Genomic DNA, 17,644 nt, shown 5'->3' with positions numbered 1-17,644 from the left:
ATTGTTTTGAATCATAGGAAATTATAGGGACAATACACATCAAGAATTCTGATTTCCTGGTTTTTATATTCTCTTTAACACTTTTCATCAAATAAATTAAGTAATCTCATTCAAAAAGCAAGATATAAAAATTGTCTCGCTTTTTGAAATGAATTACTCAATTTATCCTAAAATTTTGAATAAGAATATTATGTACTAAGGAAAAAGCTAGACTTTTAAAGAGAATATGGCTTTTGTACATGACCACTTGGTAAAACCTCCCTTCACATTTTCAGAAAGCCAAGTAGATTTTCTTCATTGGTAACCATTTTCAAAATGATGTGGGGTATTCCTGTTATTGACTTAGATATTGTTTCTGTTTTAGAAAAAAAATTTTTTTTTCAGATTTCATTGGAATACATTAAATATTTTGTAAAGTTAGTATAAGTGATTATGTTCAGGAGTTACTGCAAAGAACTATGTAATGTCAGATCAAAACTTTATTATAGTCAAAGGTTAGCACAGAGCCTCATAATATGTTACATTTTTATTGCTGGCTCAGGTTTTTCTGATATGTATGTATATCTATACGTAACATATAGATAATATTTTTTAAAAATTCAACCTTTTTAACAAGCATTTTTTTCCTTTTCAAGGTACAACAGAATATCTCGGGAATGGACTCAGAAGTATGCCATGTGATGCTACCTTAAGTCAGAATAACCTGCATTATAGCTGGAATAAACTTTAAATTACTGTTCTTTTTTGATTTTCTTATCCGGCTGCTCCCCTATCAGACCTCATCTTTTTTTTTTTTTTTTTTAAATTTACCTCTATCCATTCATGCACATGCTCATCTGAGAAGACTTTAGCTCTTCCAGCTTTGGACAATAACTGCTTTTTAGAATTTGTAAAGTAGTTATACAAGAACAATTGCCCAAGATTCAGAATTCTTTAAATGGAGCATGTGTGTTGTGGCCAATGTCTTCACTCTAACCTGGTTATGAGATTGAAATCATTCCTCACTGCTCTAACAGTTCTTCTGAAGATATCACCCAAAGGGAGGGGAGATGGATGTTCAGTTTGCTCACATCACAGGAAATAGCATTGCTGTAGCTTCATCCATCTTGTTTTAAAACCTTCCAGTGTTAGAGACTGAGGTTTCATGACATACTTGTGCTCATAACTGGTATGGCTGGAGAATTGGTACAGAACTTGTAGCATCATCAGAACAGAACACGTGATGTATCTTATGCATGTCAATAAAGGAATGACCAGTTCTTGTTCTACAGAGAATGGAGATTGGAAGTCCAACATCCCTTGTATTCCAAAATAGGGTCTCGGAACATTTTTGTAATTCTCATTTAAATTTTGTTAGGATGCTTGGAGCTATTAGTTAATCTATCTTCCACAGCAGTTTAATATAGCACTGAATAAATGATGCAAGTTGTCAATGGATGAATGATCAACTAATAGCTCTCCTAGTAATTGATTTTATTTTCTTCAATAAAGTTACATAAACCAATGAGTTAGCTGCCTGAATTAATCAGTATGGGAAACAAAGTCTTTTGTAAAAGCAAAGGTGGTTTTTGTATATACTTGTTGGGATTTGCCTCATTGTTTGACATCAAATAATGATGTGAAGTTAGTAGAGTGAACCTTTTGCCATGTTCAGTTATAATACTTGGTCTGTCTTCAGGTTGACACATTGATCAGCCCTGGAATATGCAGAATTAATAAGCTAACCTAGTAGTGTAGACTTTAGTGAGCTACACAAGGTCCTGGGAACCAAGTTTCCAATTACAGACTTGGAATCCAGCTGATTATATGTACAGGTGTATTGTGGAGACTTCACCATATGCACCCAGCTTGCTAACTGAGAAGCATTTCTTCGCCTTGTATACTTGACAGCTGAAAGATCTTTTTGTGGGAGTAAAGAGGCAAAATTGCAAAATAAAGTACTGTTTTGATGTGGGAATTGTCATGAGGTTGTGTTGAAGTGACTTTTCAATGTGGGATGTTTGCTGTCCAAAGGATTATCATGCTACCACCAATATTAACAAACATTTTTGCTGCAAGGGTCACTATTTCAGGGTGACTACAAATTAATAAAATCATTGCTACAGTGTTTTCTGTTTTAAGAAGCACTGACTTGTGCCACTAATTCTTGTTTGATAATTATGGATTTTATCCTTTCTGCATCATAATTTTATCTCCATCCAGGTCTACACTTCAGTATTTGCTAGTCCTGTGCTATGAGTGTGTGCTTCTGCCACTTCTACTTCTATCTCTAGCACTACTGTGTGCATCCTATGTTTTTTCCTCAACATAATTTTGAAAATATTATTGTAAAAATAAATGTAGACTATACATTTTATGAAAGGGGAACAGGTTTGGCCATGATTTGTTTCAACCTTTTTTTTAAATCACATTTTGGTGAATTCAGTTTTGTCAGTGTTCCACCCAAGTGCTTTTGGATATATTACGATGTAAGTAAAAACAATTTTACAGAGTGAGGAAAGATTACTTGAAGTATCAGGGCCAACAATTAAAATAAGGCTCCTTTGTTAAGTTTGCAATAAAATCCTTAATTATAGGAAACATGGCATTTTTACTAAAATGTTGCTAAGGTAGCCTTCTTCAACTTGGTGCCCTTTAGATATGTTGAGATTATAGCTTCCAACATATCTGGAAAGCCTATTTCTATTGCCTTCAGATGATGTAATTTACATTTTAATCTCATACAAGCTGACTTCTAATGTAACACTGATTGCTTATTATATAATCTCTGCATAACTGATAGAAAAACATTTCACAGTTCAACACTGATTGCTTGCTAGCTTAAACATATAAGACTTGATTGTCATGTAGTTGTAATTACAGAAGAATCCTTGCCTTTCCTGAAGCATTTTAAATTCTATGGCATGCTATATAAGCCTCTTTTCCCTTCCTCACATGCTTGACAAAATAACAAAACTCATAGGTTGAATAAACAATAATCATTATTATTTAATAATTATAGGTCACAGTTGGTTATTCTGCTGTATAGTCTTACTCGTAAAGGCCAGGAACGTGCGTGGATTAGATTTTCTGTATAAATGCCTATTTCAGAATTCACTGCTTTCCTACACTCGGTTTATAATTCCAAGACCTTTGTACTGCTTAACATTTATGTTTGGAAAAGTTTCAATAACTTACCTAGTCTTGGAAAAGAATTGATTTGGTTCTATTTGATTCTATCCTATCGGAGTGTTTAATAAATACAAAAAGAGTGTCACGACATCTACTTTTCATCATTGACCAATGCTTGGAGGATGGCAAAATAAGACTGCTATCCCCAGATCATTTTGTCTACCAGTGCAGTAGTGATCTCAGGTATGTGGAGGTCATGTAGATGTAGTTCATTCTGCAATACATCAAATGAGGCATCTGGCTTTTTGGCATGGCCCTAATCGGTCTTGGAATCATGTTATAGTCCTAGTGTACATGTCAACCAGGCAAGCAAAATAGAATTCCATTTTGCAGTGCAAATAGATAAGCCTCATTTAGCAACCACAATTGGCAAACAAGTCATCAAATGAATACAGTGCTTATTTTCAGGATCCCTGAATACCAAAATGTTCTTTGCTTTACACGGGTTGTCACAGGGATTGGTCATAAAGTTGCTTGCAGTCATAACAAAACAAGGCAGTTACTAAACAAGAACTACTGATATTTTAATTTTTTCTCACAACCTGGTGTTGGGATTTAGTTTGTGTGATCTTAACACTCATATACATATTCACGCACACCAGGCATTGTTATTAGCAGTAATACTACATTGGATTTTTAACTAACTATCCTCTCTAAGATATTAGTATAGGTCTTAATTCAACTCATGCATTCCTTGCTCTCCTATTTCCTAGAAATAATTTGGCAGAGTCAACTTTCTTTTTATAGTTGAGACTAAATTATCTTCAGGGCCATGTTACATGCTTAAGTAGTTTTCAGTAACTAAAAGAGAACAGGCTTTCTGTTTACAATATAATATAGTACTGGTTTGACTAGCTTTAAATTTAACTCTAGTATTATGATTTTATTGACTAACCTGTTAAGTGGCTCCAGAGCGTTTCGTAGTGGGTTGATCACTCTTTATTTTTGGCATTAGATATGAGCTGTACGTATGTAGCACTCCTGCAATTGTTCAGGTTTTTCTACTGAGCAGAGAAATTGCCTTGCTGTGAAGAAACTGGTGCCGAGTTTTTGTTACATCCCTATGCTATTCAGTTAATCCTGGAATATTGAAAATTGCAGGTTTATGATAAAAGTGACTACTGACCATGCCATTAGGCGTATAAACCATTTATACATTAGGTCAAGTCTGAACTTTTGAGAGTAGACTGCATACAAAATACATCTTGAAGTTGTCCTTGATTTTTCCTAAGTTGAAGCATGACTGTTAGAATATTAATATAATGTGGGATGTACTGAAAGCAACTTCCATACGTGATTTGCCTTTCATTAAATGTCCATGTTGCTTTTTTTGGAATAATCAGACCTGTTAAATCTGGATAACTACATCTGAGAAACTGAAAAATACTCCAAATTGGGTGTTGCTAAATCAGAGCTTCCAGCAGCTTTGCTACTGTGGTCTATAGGAAGAGTTGTTGGCATTTGTACAGCTGACTTCAAGTATCCTACTGCTCTTCTGTGTAACTGCACCAGGCAAGGAAGTTGCTAAATGTAATCAAGATAGAACCCAATTTAAGAATACTTAGATCAGTCATTTCATCCAAGGAATTAAACTTTAGGCTTGTTTTATAGCCTCAAGTGGAAAGGACAACAGTATTTTAGCCTAATTTAGGATTAGAAAAATATTTCTTTGAAATGTAAAATTAAACTTTTTTTTTCAAATTCTGCTTCTATAATACTACAAAATGATGTGGTTAAAGTTCTCTCTAAAACCCAACATGGCACCAGTCAGGATGGCTTGATAGATCTCTTTTCCCAAGAATAGCCATCCCAATCATTCTAGTAGGGTGGGCAGGCATAGGATTCCTCCCTTGAAGTCCCACCAGGTGGGAACCAGAAGGGGTGCCATTTAGATAACAGTGCCTGACTTTTGGAATAATTCCACATGTCCAATGCTTCATTGGTCATGACCCTGCCAGTCTTTAGGAAAAAATTGCAGTCCCCACCCTCCCTTGATATTTGGAGTGATCAATGTCCCCACAGGAAGAATGTGTGAATATAACCTAGTTTGCCTATTATTCTCTCTCCTTCCCTCCCCCTCTCTTTCTAAATATGAAGCCCAAAGATAAAACAATATTTTAATGTGTGGCTATTATTTTTTGCTAGCTGTGGAAATTAACACAAATGGTTCAAAAAAAGATGCATGTTTTGACTTAAGCATCTGCTAGAACCATTTCTGGTTGACTGAAACGGCTTTAGGAGATTTGCTCAGTAAATTAAAAAGCTGTACTGTGAACAACATTTCCACCCAGGGCTCTTCAAGTTTCTGGAAAGAAGCATTTGGGCATATACTTTTCAATCAAGTTGTGACATGAGAAGATACATACATGTGGTCAATTGGAATCATGATGAATTGCTTTTCCCAATTATATAGAGTGTATCAAAAGACAGCCCCCCAATGCATTAAATGTTCCAATTGGCAATTTTCATCTCAACACTTATTTTCTTGGCACAGGTCCTTTGAATATTCCTACCAGTAAATACATTCAATATGGGGAGGGGGGAACTATTGTTGCCCTGGGGGTGGTGGTGTGAGTTTTGGTACACTCTATATGTGGCATATGAAATCAATTTATAATACTCTAAAAGACATGTTCTTAATGGGTTCTTTGTTAGTTTTGGTTTGGCCCATTCTAATCAAGGACAATATTAGCTGGCCTGTGTGTTTATAAAAGTTCTCTGACAGCAGTAAGTAATGGGTGTAGCCTGGCAGGGCAGTTACATCCAACTACATCTGTATTTAGGACATGTTGAAAATTTCTATCCTGAATACTTCACAAATGTAACAAAAAAGTATTAGATAATTGGTACACTAATAATTAGGATTGCAACAAAAAAAAATGAATTTTGTGTGAGAAAAATATGAAAAACTACCAGGACAAGCATGCTATAAATCTAGAGACTTTTTTTGTCCTGCAGATTTTAATCTTTCACTTCTTCATTAAAAAAAATCCTTTTTTAAGGAACAGCCCAAGTCACTTTCTGTTTTAATAGCCACAAACTCTATAACTAGTTGTGTTAGTTTTGTTTTTCCATTAAAAGCACTACAAAGTGTTGGTATGTGCTCTTTTGGGGCTTTTTGCTAGATTATTGCCATTGAAATTAAATGGAAAATAAAACCTTAATAATTTTTGGCTTTAAAGATTATGGAAGAATCATACAGATTTTCATGGGAACTCTGAAGCATGAAAACACAATTCTGATTTTATACAAAAAGGAAAACCTTTTGACTTGCACACGAACAGCCCATCAAAGCAGCTTCTTAAAATTTCAGGAATGCTACAGTTGCAGGAATAAATTTCAGACTAATTTCATACATGTACGAAGACTGACAGATAAAACAGTATTAGTTTACTAAATATGACATTCCTTAATGGTATTTCAGATCATTTTACAATATAAATATAAACGAGAGAAACTCTTTAAAAATCCATAAAACAATATTAAATAAAGCCCAATCATATTGTTATAAAAATTAAAGTTTGTAAAACACAGTCCTGGGCTATAAGTCATTTGAAAGACCTCTATAAATATAAATGCACTGAGCACCAAACAGATAGCAATAGCACTTAGACTTATATACCGCTTTACAGTGCTTTAAAGCCCTCTTTAAGTGGTTTACAGAGTCAGCTTATTGTCCCCCAACAATCTGCGTCCACATTTTACCCCCCTTGGAAGGATGGAAGGCTGAGTCAACCTTGAGACTGGTAAGCTTTGAACTGGGAAATTGCAGGCAACCGGCAGTCAGCAGAAGTAGCCTGCAGTACTGCACTCTAAACCACTGTACCGTTGAGGCTCATCATAGGGTGTGTGCAAGTACTGTCTCCAGAGCTGCATAACAAGCACCATTACCCAAAAGCCTCTTCGATAGCTACTTCCAATCAATTGGCCAGGAGCACCCAAAAATAAGTCTTCTGAAGATCTTGAAAGTTTGATCATATAAATTAGACAGAAAAAATAGGCTGTGTTTGTGGTCATGTCCCACCCTTGGTAAGTTTGCTGTCTGGTCAGAGTGTTTAAGGAATGAGTTGTTAAAGTTTCTTTGTCTTCATAGTTTCCAGCAAGAAGAGTTGAGAGTTGGGTTTTTTTCTGTATTTTAGTTAATTTCTTGCAAAAAAAATAAAAATCATTTCAGTAGATATGCATAAGAGAATAAAGTGCTTCCCACACTGCACATGACTTTACAGTGGCTACAGCTACAGTGGCTGAACCAACAATCACTAAGCTACAGATGTAGTGATTGGATTAGGATACCATGCATAATGGTGTATTATAATGTCCATATGCAGTTAAAGATGTCTATACTTAGTGAACTGTTATCCTCCAACATTTATGAAGGGATAACTGACTATGGGGATACTAGACTTTGAACAAGCTACTGTATTGTGCTACCAATTTAGCCAAAGCCAGATTATTTGGAATTGCATTTCCCCGGAATCCTTGTCATAAGAAACTACTGGTATACAAAGACAGGTTGGGTGAAGCATATTGTTAAAACTCATATCCATGGTTCTGCTATGATTTCACTTAAACTCAACCTTTGAATTGTTACTGTGTTGAATGGTATGTCGTCAGCAGCTTTATCACATATTTTGAACTGAACAAGTTTGGTTCTGTTCATCTATTGCAAATGGTGAAGGGAGTTGTACCCTTAAGATGGATAAGTTGCTGCTGTTAGTTGCGAAGTCGTGTCCGACCCACTGCGACCCAATGGACAACATTCCTCCAGGCCTTCCTGTACTCTACTATCCTGTGGAGTCCATTTAAGCTCACGCCTACTGCTTCAGTGACTCCATCCAGCCACCTCATTCTCTCTGTTGTCCCCTTCTTCTTTTGCCCTCAATTGTTCCCAGTATTAGGCTCTTCTCCAGTGAGTCCTTCCTTCTCATTAGGTGGCCAAAGTATTTGAGTTTCATCTTCAGGATCTGGCCTTCTAAAGAGCAGTAAGGGTTGATCTCTAGGTCTGACTGGTTTGATCGCCTTGCAGTCCAAGGGACTTGCAGGAGTCTTCTCCAGCACCATAGTTCAAAGGCCTCAATTCTTTGGCACTCAGCTTTTCTTATGGTCCAACTTTCACAGCCATACATGGATAAGTAAATCTACATAAAAAGGTTACCTTAATTTTCACTTTATATATTTACTGATAAAAGACAAGAAGTAAGCAGAAGCTTTAAGTGCCTTAAAGGAAAATGCAGACTTTGCTGCTTTGCATCTAGTTTTGGGGAGGGGGGTAGTATTTGCAAAAATTGTGTATCCTAATGTCCAACGGACATGATTTAGATTGGAACCTTTTGAGCACAAGCTACCTAAATATTAGAAAAACCTGTTGCATGTTTTTATGGCCTTTGATTTATCTACATAAATATAAATAATAGCAAATGACTTCAATGTTTGTTTTTCCCTATAGATTAATGCAACAAAAATGTAAAATACAATAGCAAAACAAACAGAACAGAAACAAACGCTACTAGGACAGTCTTTTGACTGGCAGGCAAAATAATAAATAAATGTAATAGAGCCTATTTAATGCTTCCAGTTAAAAATGAGTAATTGTTAGAAATAAAGAATGAACAGCTCAAACTACCATGTAGTCCATGCTGTTTGCCCCTAAACGGCTATATGCTTCCTGGGATAGTAACAGTACTAATGTTTTCAGAACTAATATTTGGTGATACTTCATCTCTAAACACTGAGCTTTCATGTATAGTAATCTAACCATTGAATTCCTATGTCCTATATATTTGTTGAATCCCAAATTGTCTACCCATCATCAAGCCCTTTTGTTGTTAATTAACAACATCTTGTCTTTTGGGAAGTATTTTCCTGAACCAGATATCCATTTTTTCCCAAGGACCTCCTACTAGAATCTTAGGGTACAACCTTCACCAACACTCATTGGTTCAATTACAGCTACCAGAATTCTCGGTAGCATAAAAAGTCATAATGTGAATTCTGTAAGTTGGGAGACTTTGGGGGAAGAAATGGTGAATTGAAGATGGTTCCACTAAAAGCAGAGCCGCTGACAGCAGCACAATGAACAGTTGGTGAGTTGACAAGCTATAATAATTATCTGGACAAAGAGAGTATCTGAGATTGCCCACAAGTGCTCCTTACAGTTGTTCCTTTGGGAGACAAAGGAATAGATATCTTGATGTACTCACAATTAGCGCCTTTAAAGACATTGAGTTCGCAACTTCTTTTTCTAATCACATTCAAAAATTGCTTGTTAACTGCTTTTCAGTTATTGGAGAACTATGGATTGACAAGTTTGACAGCTCCAGATAATTTTCTTTCAATCCTTAGCCAAAAAAGATTTAAATACAAATTTAAAGGTTAAAAAAAAAAAAACTAGAATTAGAAGCAGAAACCTGATTAAAACTGATTAGAAAAAGCTACAAATTGTACCAGGGGTCCAGATAAATTTGAAATAAGATTCTGGAATTAATTACAATAATACTTTAATTTTGATTTTTTAAAAACAACATGATGGAATGGTTCTTTGAAGCTTGGATACTAGTGGGAACCAGAAGGTACTAAAGATTACAATTAATGGAGAAGGACATACTGGAGAATGGAGCAAAATATTTCAACATTTGACATATTGAACGATATTTTTGAACAATTAACCAGAAGTTAAAGAATAACTTTGCCTCTATAAATAAACTATTTATTGAAGAAAAACAAGTTTTGCCAGATGACTGAAAGAGGATTTTAAAAGGACAAGCCAAAAGAATCATATGGAACAAGACACTACACTGAACATACAAAAACAAAGCAAGACAACAGATGTCTTAATAATTAAAAGGAATGTATAAATAACAAACCAAGAAAGTGACCTGAAAAACTTTCCTTAATTGGATATACAAAATAGCTTGTTAAAGCTTTGAAGAATTTTATGTGAAGGACAAAGAAAAACTCAAGTTTTAGGACATTATTTGAAGAGGCTGACGATCAAGATTGTTGAAGGTGTTCTTTTCTGTAGCTTTATTTATATTGTTCTTATTGTTCTTTGTATTAGTTTTTAAAATAAAATTACTATTTAAAAGAATTCAGTAAGTTGCAGTTCCAGTATGCCTAATTATGGGATTTGGATAACAAATATATGGTCTATGTATTTTGGAAGTTCAGCGAACTAGATATCTTAAGAAGTTATTTTGTGCTTTTGCAGTGAAACAGGTTAACTATAAAATTAAATTTCATCTTCTTGCTGAAAGAGTATTTAAATTATTTCAAATGTATTTTAAAAGCTAATCAATCTATTATGAAATCAGATGGATGGTACTCTCTTAAATCAACATCATTAGATATTAAGGGGCAGAAAGAAGTCAGTGATGTTTTTTTTAAAAATAACTCACTTATGACCTTTAGGTTATTATGCATTAGCTAAGATAGGGATGCCAAACTTATTGAAGGCCACATCAGGGTTGTGTTTGACCTTGGGGGGAGGGGTAAGGGGGTAAGAGTGGGCATGACCAGCTTGACATCACTCATATTGGCGGCACCTGTGGTGGCCCGAGCACTCAGCCAGTGAAAATGGGCTCCCAAGCTTCGTTTTCAGCTGTGACAGCCTCCTGCAACCCTCTGCCAGTGAAAAAGGAGCTCTGTTTTCACTGGCAGTGGCACTGCAGGCTGGTCCTTTGCTATTTCCAGGGTGGGCCAGCAGGCCAGATCTAAGCACCCCGTGGGCCAGATCCGGCCCCCAGGCCTTGAGTTTAACACCCCTGAGCTAAAAGGTATAAGTGATAAATGTTATTCTTTCCTGTACTAGATTATAAAATTTGGTCCTCTTAATTTGCCATTTCTCTTCTGTGCAGGAGACAGAACTGGATCTAGTTTATGAATTGTATCTGGTCTTTCTATCTACCTGGGCAGATTCCCATGATATCAGGAGATGGTCTTATATAAACAGAGTAGGCAGCATTCTTTATTTAGGTGGAAGATAAAAAAACAATACTTCTCATTCGGCCCTGATTGGTCCCTGTTTTATACAATCCTAGTACATGAAAACAATGGGATGTTTTGTTTTACATTATTTGTTGTTTTGATATCCTGTGATTGGCTTTTAAAAAAACTCCGGTTACGCCCTCCTTGATGTAACTACGCTGTTCAACATGGCAATATGCTACCATAATAATTATTTTTTAAAGTATGCCTGACTGCTCAAAAGTTTCTGTGTCCCCACCTCTCCCTCTCCCCCTCCCCCCGATGATGCCCGAAACCTTATGCCCTACATCACTGATGGTGAACCTTTTGGGCTTGTCATGTCAAAAATTCATGCCTCTGCTGCAGGGGTGGGTTGCTCCTGGCATTATTGCCGGTTTGGTGAGCGCAAAATTTTTGTTCTGCACGTGTGCACATTTGCACAAAAATAGGTATGCGCATGCACAAAACATTAAGGGGAAAAATTAAATTTCTGCAATTGTATTTGTTCTGCGCATGCGCAGAACCGAAAATCAAGATTGCAGCCCCGTAGGAGAACCGGTTCAGAGGCGTGGCAGGCCTGGGTCACTGCCGGTTCCAGCAATCCAAGCCGCCAAACCACTACTGGTTCAGCCGAACCGGTCCGAACCAGTAGGAACCCACCTCTGCTCTGCTGGCCCATGACCCTCTAGGCCAGTGGTTCCCAAACTTGGCAGCTTTAAGACTGGCTGGAGAATTCTGGGAGTTGAAGTCCACAAGTCTTAAAGTTGCCAAGTTTGGGAACCACTGCTCTAGGCTACCCTAAATATCTGCACTCAGCAGCACCGAGCTTGGGCCTGAAATAAAGGTCTAGTCATTGCCTTCAGTCCTAGTGTCACTACTGCCACTCCAAAAGGTTGCCTCATGTCATTCCCCAAATGTGATTGCCCCCAAGGCCCAGCCGCTCCCCAAATTTGCCACACACTGCTTGTTTTCTTTCGATTGACAGGCCTCTGGGGTCTACTTGAGGCTGCTTCAGGTCACACAAGGCCTTCATTCTTAAAGTAGCTTTGGAGGATACTCTTTTGCAGCCTCTGCAACTTCCAAAAATTGTATAAAAGCACTTCCCATTCTTGGGTGATTTTCAGAGACTCTGGAGGCCATGTAAATGCACAACTCTTTTGTATAATTTCCATAGTTCTGAAAATAGTTGTTGGGTTTCGGGAACACTAGCATGTCCCCTAAAATGTGACACCATCACTATCCTAAAAAATCTGAATATTTAACATACTGTAAGAATTTCTGTTTTTTTCTTGGAACTGAGTGTCATATCACTATTAGCCTTCTGGAAATAATTAAGTTACAATTGTGGGATTGCTTATGTTCTCCGTTTAACTAAATAAACATTTTAGATGTTCAGATTTTAATCTGTTTATCTAATATATGCGGAAAACCAGAAGGCATGGGCTGTGCAATCATATTTTCAACCCTCTCAAAGTTGTAAACATGGAAGTAAGTACATGTGAGGTTACAAAAAAAATACATTGGAAAGTATTTTTTAATCACAAAGAACAACTAGGTTAATCAGAATCAGGAAAACCAACTAAGGACCAGGCTGAATCCTTAACCCAATGGTTTTGTCTTGTTTAAAAGATAGCAGTCTTAAAATATCTGAAAAGATATTATCTAACTGAAAAAGTTAGAGACTTGAAGTATTCCATGCAGGACATGAAATAATGAATCAGAGTTTCAGGAATGTAGAGTTTGATTAAATGTTATTAAAACAAAGCTTAACAGTAAAGTCAGTTGCAGATGACTCAGCTGGAAAAAGACTCTTTTTTCAGAGTGTATTATCAGACAAAGGCTAGATAATCATCTCTTTGGGAATCCTTGACTTTGAATCATTTGGGCTGGACCCAGTGGCCTAAATGGTATCTTCCAACTTCATAATTCTATAGATAGAGGCATGGTAAAAGAATTGAGCTTGTAAAGCTAACTAAATGCATTAGATGGACCTGCCTTTGACATAAAAGATTCTCTTGCTAACAATATCTATTCAGATTCTGGTATCAGAGAAATTATAGCAAACGCGAAATAGAAAAGGAGGTAACTACACTCCACCAGTTGCTTATACAACTGATTGCATCTTCGCCCATGGCCATGTTAGCTGGCGCTGCTGAGAGTTATAGTTTAGTAATATTTGAAGGACTATGTTTTTTTTTTCTGTTTGTTCTATGCGTTTCTAGCTGGAAAACAGACACATGTCCAGCTCCAAGTGGAAGTTATCCAATAATTTATAAATACATAATAGAAGGTCTGGCAAAAATATGTAACATGCCTCTAGGAATGAACCACACTAAAATAAAATATTCAATGAAATATTATACTCTCGAAACAAGAATTTAGGAAGTTTATTTATTTGATTATTTCTGTCCCTGCCTTTCTTATACAAATAACTCAAGGCAGTAAACATGTCCAACACACTTTCCTCCTCCCATTTCCCCTGCAATAGCAATATTGTGAGGTGAATTGGATTGAGAGAGAATAACTGTCCTAAAGTCACCAGTCAACTGGCTTTCATGGCAAATAAAGATAATTGATAAGCAAATCAAAGCTGTCTCAATCCTCTCCCTGGCCTGAAATGCAACTTGAATGAGTTCAGGTGATCTATTTCCTCCCAGATCTGGTGTGACCACTGTTTAAGGATTTTTAAAAAAACAACCTGGAATTTCCCCCAAATCTTCCTCTTTTCCCTTCCCCGAGCACTGCTCCAAGACATGCCCAGCTCCCTCTGAACCAGAAATGCCTTGATCCAGGTCTTCTTAAAGCAGTGTTTCTCAACCTTGGCAACTTGAAGACGTCTGGACTTCAACTCCCAGAATTCCCCAGCCAGCGAATGCTGGCTGGGGAATTCTGGGAGTTGAAGTCCAGACGTCTTCAAGTTGCCAAGGTTGAGAAACACTGTCTTAAAGAGTATATCAGCCAGTATCCTGGGTGTAACAAATCGATTTTTTGTTTCCCAAGAATAAGCGACGTAAGAATGTAACCTGATGAGGCAATTTCCTGACCTTACCAATGCAAGCTTGACCCGAAAAGGGAGGGGGGGGAGGGAGAGAAGGCGATTTTAAAAACCGAGTCACTGCCGAACTGCAAGAGGGAACTTATTTTATTTATTAGTTTGTCAAACAGATACAAGATAGCAGGTATAAGTATGAACATGGACATGAACAAAGGAAATGAATATAGATAAATGGGGACAGTAGGACAGGGACGGTAGGCACGCTGATGTGCTTATTCATGCCCCCCTTACAACCTCTTAGGAATGGGGTAAAGTCCATGGTAGACAGTTTAAGGTTGAAGCTGAAACTTGGAAGGGGCATGTCCAGAAAAGAAATTTCCAAAGTGGGGAGCCATGGGAAAGGAACAGCACCGCTGTCGCCTTTTGCCATTCTTAGAAGAGGCGGTGCCATCGTCTTGAACCATCACCCACATCTAAAGGAGATCACGCGGCCACCCACTTGAATAACAGAGTTGGAAGGGATCTTGTAGGTCATCTAGTCCAACCCCCACCCAAGCAGGAGACCCTACACCATTTTTGACAGATGGCGGTCCAGTCTCTTCTTGAAAGCTTCCAGTGATGAATCTCCCACAACTTCCGAAGGCAACTTCTGTTCCATTGATTGTTCTCACTGTCAGAAAAATTCTCCTTATTTCTAGGTTGAATCTCTCCTTGATCAAAGGTGCTTTTTCAAGAGGCAACTGAACTTTGTCCCCCCCCCCTCTTTGAAGACGAAGAAGCTTCTTCAGCTCTGACTGGATGGTGGGGAAATGGAAGGATTCTCCTTGTTCAGTTTCCATCCGTTATTCCTTCTCTGGCCTTCAGGTGCTTTGGAGAAACAGCTTGACCCCCTCCTCTCTGTGACAGCCCCTCAAATATTGGGACACTGCTCTCATTGTCACCCCTGGTCCTTCTCTTCACTAGACTAGCCGTGCTAGTTCGGCTTCTCTCCACAACTTCCGAAGCGAAAAGCGCCCTGCCTTCTTTTGCAGCGCCCGGAGGCGTGGAAGATGCGCGCAGGCGTATTTCTTCCTCTGCGCTGAGGCCAAAGGCGCACGGGAGTTTTCCCCTTTCCGGGGAAACTCGATTGACGCTGCTCCCGGGACTGGGAGATTCTCATGCCCGGCGCTGCACCCCCATTAGCCTTCTCCCCCCACGTTCCCGCCCGCCTCTTCTGCTAGCAGCCTCTGCTGAGAATGGAGAGGGGCCACCGCCTGCTTGAGCTGGCGGTTCTGATCGCCGTGTGCGGGAGCGGCTTCCCGCTCGGCTCCAGTTCGCCGAGCCCCGCGGGGTCGGCTGTGCACAGCCTGCGGGGCAGCTGGCGGGTGAGCAACGCGAACGGCTCGCTGGCTCTGAAAGGCGAGGTCCCGGGCTGTGTGCACACCGCCTTGTTCCGAGAGGGGCTCATCCAGGTATTGTGACGGCGGGCCGGCTTTGCGCGCTTTGGAAAGCAGGTGGTTGGCAGGACGTGTGTGTGTGTGAGTGAGTGTGAATTGTGCCTCACTATATCCTGCAACAGTTGAGTCTACTATTTAGAGTGGCAAATTCGGGCTGAATTGTCCCTGAGGAAATGCTCTTGGATTTGACAGGGATGGTATAAGGCAGGGGGACTAGATCAGGGGACTAGATCAGGGGTCTCCAATCTTGACAACTCTAAGATCAGGGATCTCAAATCTTAACAACTTTAAGATCAGGGACTTCAACTCGATCAGGGGTCTAGACTAGATCAGGAGTCTCCAATCTTGACAACTTTAAGCCTGGAGGATTTCTGGGAGTTGAAGTCCGCTAGGCTTAAAGTTGCCAAGGTTGGAGACCTCCCCCGGACTAGATCCTTCCTCCCAACCATGTGATTCAGAAGTTGACAAATGAAAACGATTTCAACTTCAGTGCAAAAAAACAACAACAAGGATGGACGTCTTTCTCAGTGCTGAGCGAGGTTTCTGTGAGCCCCATGCAATGTTCTGGCGCTTAGATGGATAAAGAACATGTACTGAAAGTATTGTGGAGCTTTGTGTTTGCTTATTTTACTGGTGACTAAGTGGCTCCAGGGATGAGCTTATCTCGGCCGGCATTGGGTGTTTGATGGGATTTGCAGGAAGCTATGGTTGTGGCTTTCCATCACCAGCCACTACATTAATTTCTTCCTGTGCAGGATTAATTGGTTTTTGTTGGTAGGTGCATTACTTCTGGCTGTCATGATATCTATCTTGGGACTAAATGGGGCTGTATCTTTCCACAAGTTAATATTGAGCTTTTAAAATCACTTTAAGAAAGCGACATATTCACATATAATATTAAGTCACTGATGGCGAACCGTTTTGGCGCCAAGTGCCCTAACTGGAACGTGCGTGCATACTTGTGCATGTGCGCACATGTGTGTGCCAGAGCGCTGGAAACCCGAAGATCAGCTGGCCGCCCCATGCATGCCTGTTTTTTGGGCCGTTTTCAGGCTGTTTTTCAGGCCAAAAGCAGCCCGAAACCTGGCCTGGAAAACACACCAGAAAATGGCCTGTTTTTTGGAATTTTTCAGGCTGTTTTGGGGGGCATTTTCTGGTTCTCCGGTGCCCGCGAAGACCAGCTGGCCGGCGCACATGTGTGTGCCAGAAACCAGAAGAGCAGCTGATAACAGCGTACATGCCCACAGCGAGGACTCTGTGTGCCACCTCTGTCACGTGCGCCATAGGTTTGCCAACACTGCACAAAGTCAACGATAACCAATCTTTTCCTTGGGGCATGGTTTTTATTTGTTTTAATGACCAAATACCTGTAACACTTTACCTCTCACCAGAAATCTGAAAGGCTCCTAATCATCAAGCCCATCAATCATTCATTGTCTACTTTTGTTGTGAAGCCTGCAGTTCTGATTTCGAATTTACTTTAGAGGAGACAGGCATAGAATCGCATTGTAAATACGTTATTGCTTCATTTGAGCATAACAGTAAGGATTAGGATCCAAACACGAGCCCTGGAGTGTGAATAGGAAGTAAACAGACAAATCTTTTAAAAGTAATGCTTTCCCACAAATTCATCTGATGATTTCTGCTTAATGCATTGTGGCAGTTGGTATCCTATTGTTCAAATTATTAAAACTTTGCTAGGGTTCTTTATTAGGCGCTGCTAAGCATTTCATGAAGTCTATGAAGCTGTTCAAGGACAGTGGAATGAATGACTCACATTTCAAGGCTTACCTCGTAATGGAATAGTTCGGGATCTGAAGTCTATTTCTGAGAAAGGGTCAGGCAGCAATTTCATTGAGAGCTGGACACTTCTATTAAGCGCTCTCAGCAGTTTCCATGTAAATATACTGTAGGGAGCATTTCTGCATTTTCTTTTGATTCCCAAAACCAAACTGTGAGTGCTGAATTCTCTTTATTTGCACTGAAACCATGTTCTAAACCAGCTTTTGTTTTTGCCAAGAAAGACTTCACAGTGACTATCTAAGTATGTGAAGTATGTGCATGAGTGTGTACAAATTCA

The 17,644-nt window shown here is 38.9% G+C and overlaps 2 protein-coding genes across 5 annotated transcripts in view; both read left to right on the top strand.

The window, feature by feature from the left end:
- UBE2D3 (ubiquitin conjugating enzyme E2 D3) overlaps positions 1-1,957 on the top strand; it is a 30,837-nt gene extending 28,880 nt beyond the window's left edge. For all 3 annotated transcript variants that reach the window (XM_087724162.1, XM_087724161.1, XM_087724163.1), the window contains one exon: positions 636-1,957. Coding sequence is in view for 1 of the 3 variants with exons in the window: in XM_087724163.1 (XP_087580289.1) it covers positions 636-681 (46 nt within the window). In the remaining 2 variants the exon portion in view is untranslated. The remainder of the gene's footprint in view (positions 1-635) is intronic.
- A 13,283-nt stretch (positions 1,958-15,240) lies between these two features.
- The window catches only part of MANBA (mannosidase beta), an 80,333-nt gene continuing 77,929 nt past the window's right edge, over positions 15,241-17,644 (top strand). For both annotated transcript variants that reach the window (XM_087724160.1, XM_087724159.1), the window contains exon 1: positions 15,241-15,579. In XM_087724160.1, coding sequence (XP_087580286.1) covers positions 15,364-15,579 — 216 coding nt within the window. In that variant the 5' untranslated portion in view covers positions 15,241-15,363. The remainder of the gene's footprint in view (positions 15,580-17,644) is intronic.

Source organism: Thamnophis sirtalis, unplaced genomic scaffold (assembly GCF_051295495.1).
Source record: "Thamnophis sirtalis isolate CommonGarterSnake01/CBP01778 unplaced genomic scaffold, rThaSir2_p1.2 scaffold_10, whole genome shotgun sequence".
NCBI classification, from domain to species: Eukaryota; Metazoa; Chordata; class Lepidosauria; order Squamata; family Natricidae; genus Thamnophis; species Thamnophis sirtalis.
This window is presented reverse-complemented; position numbering and strand designations above follow the sequence as displayed.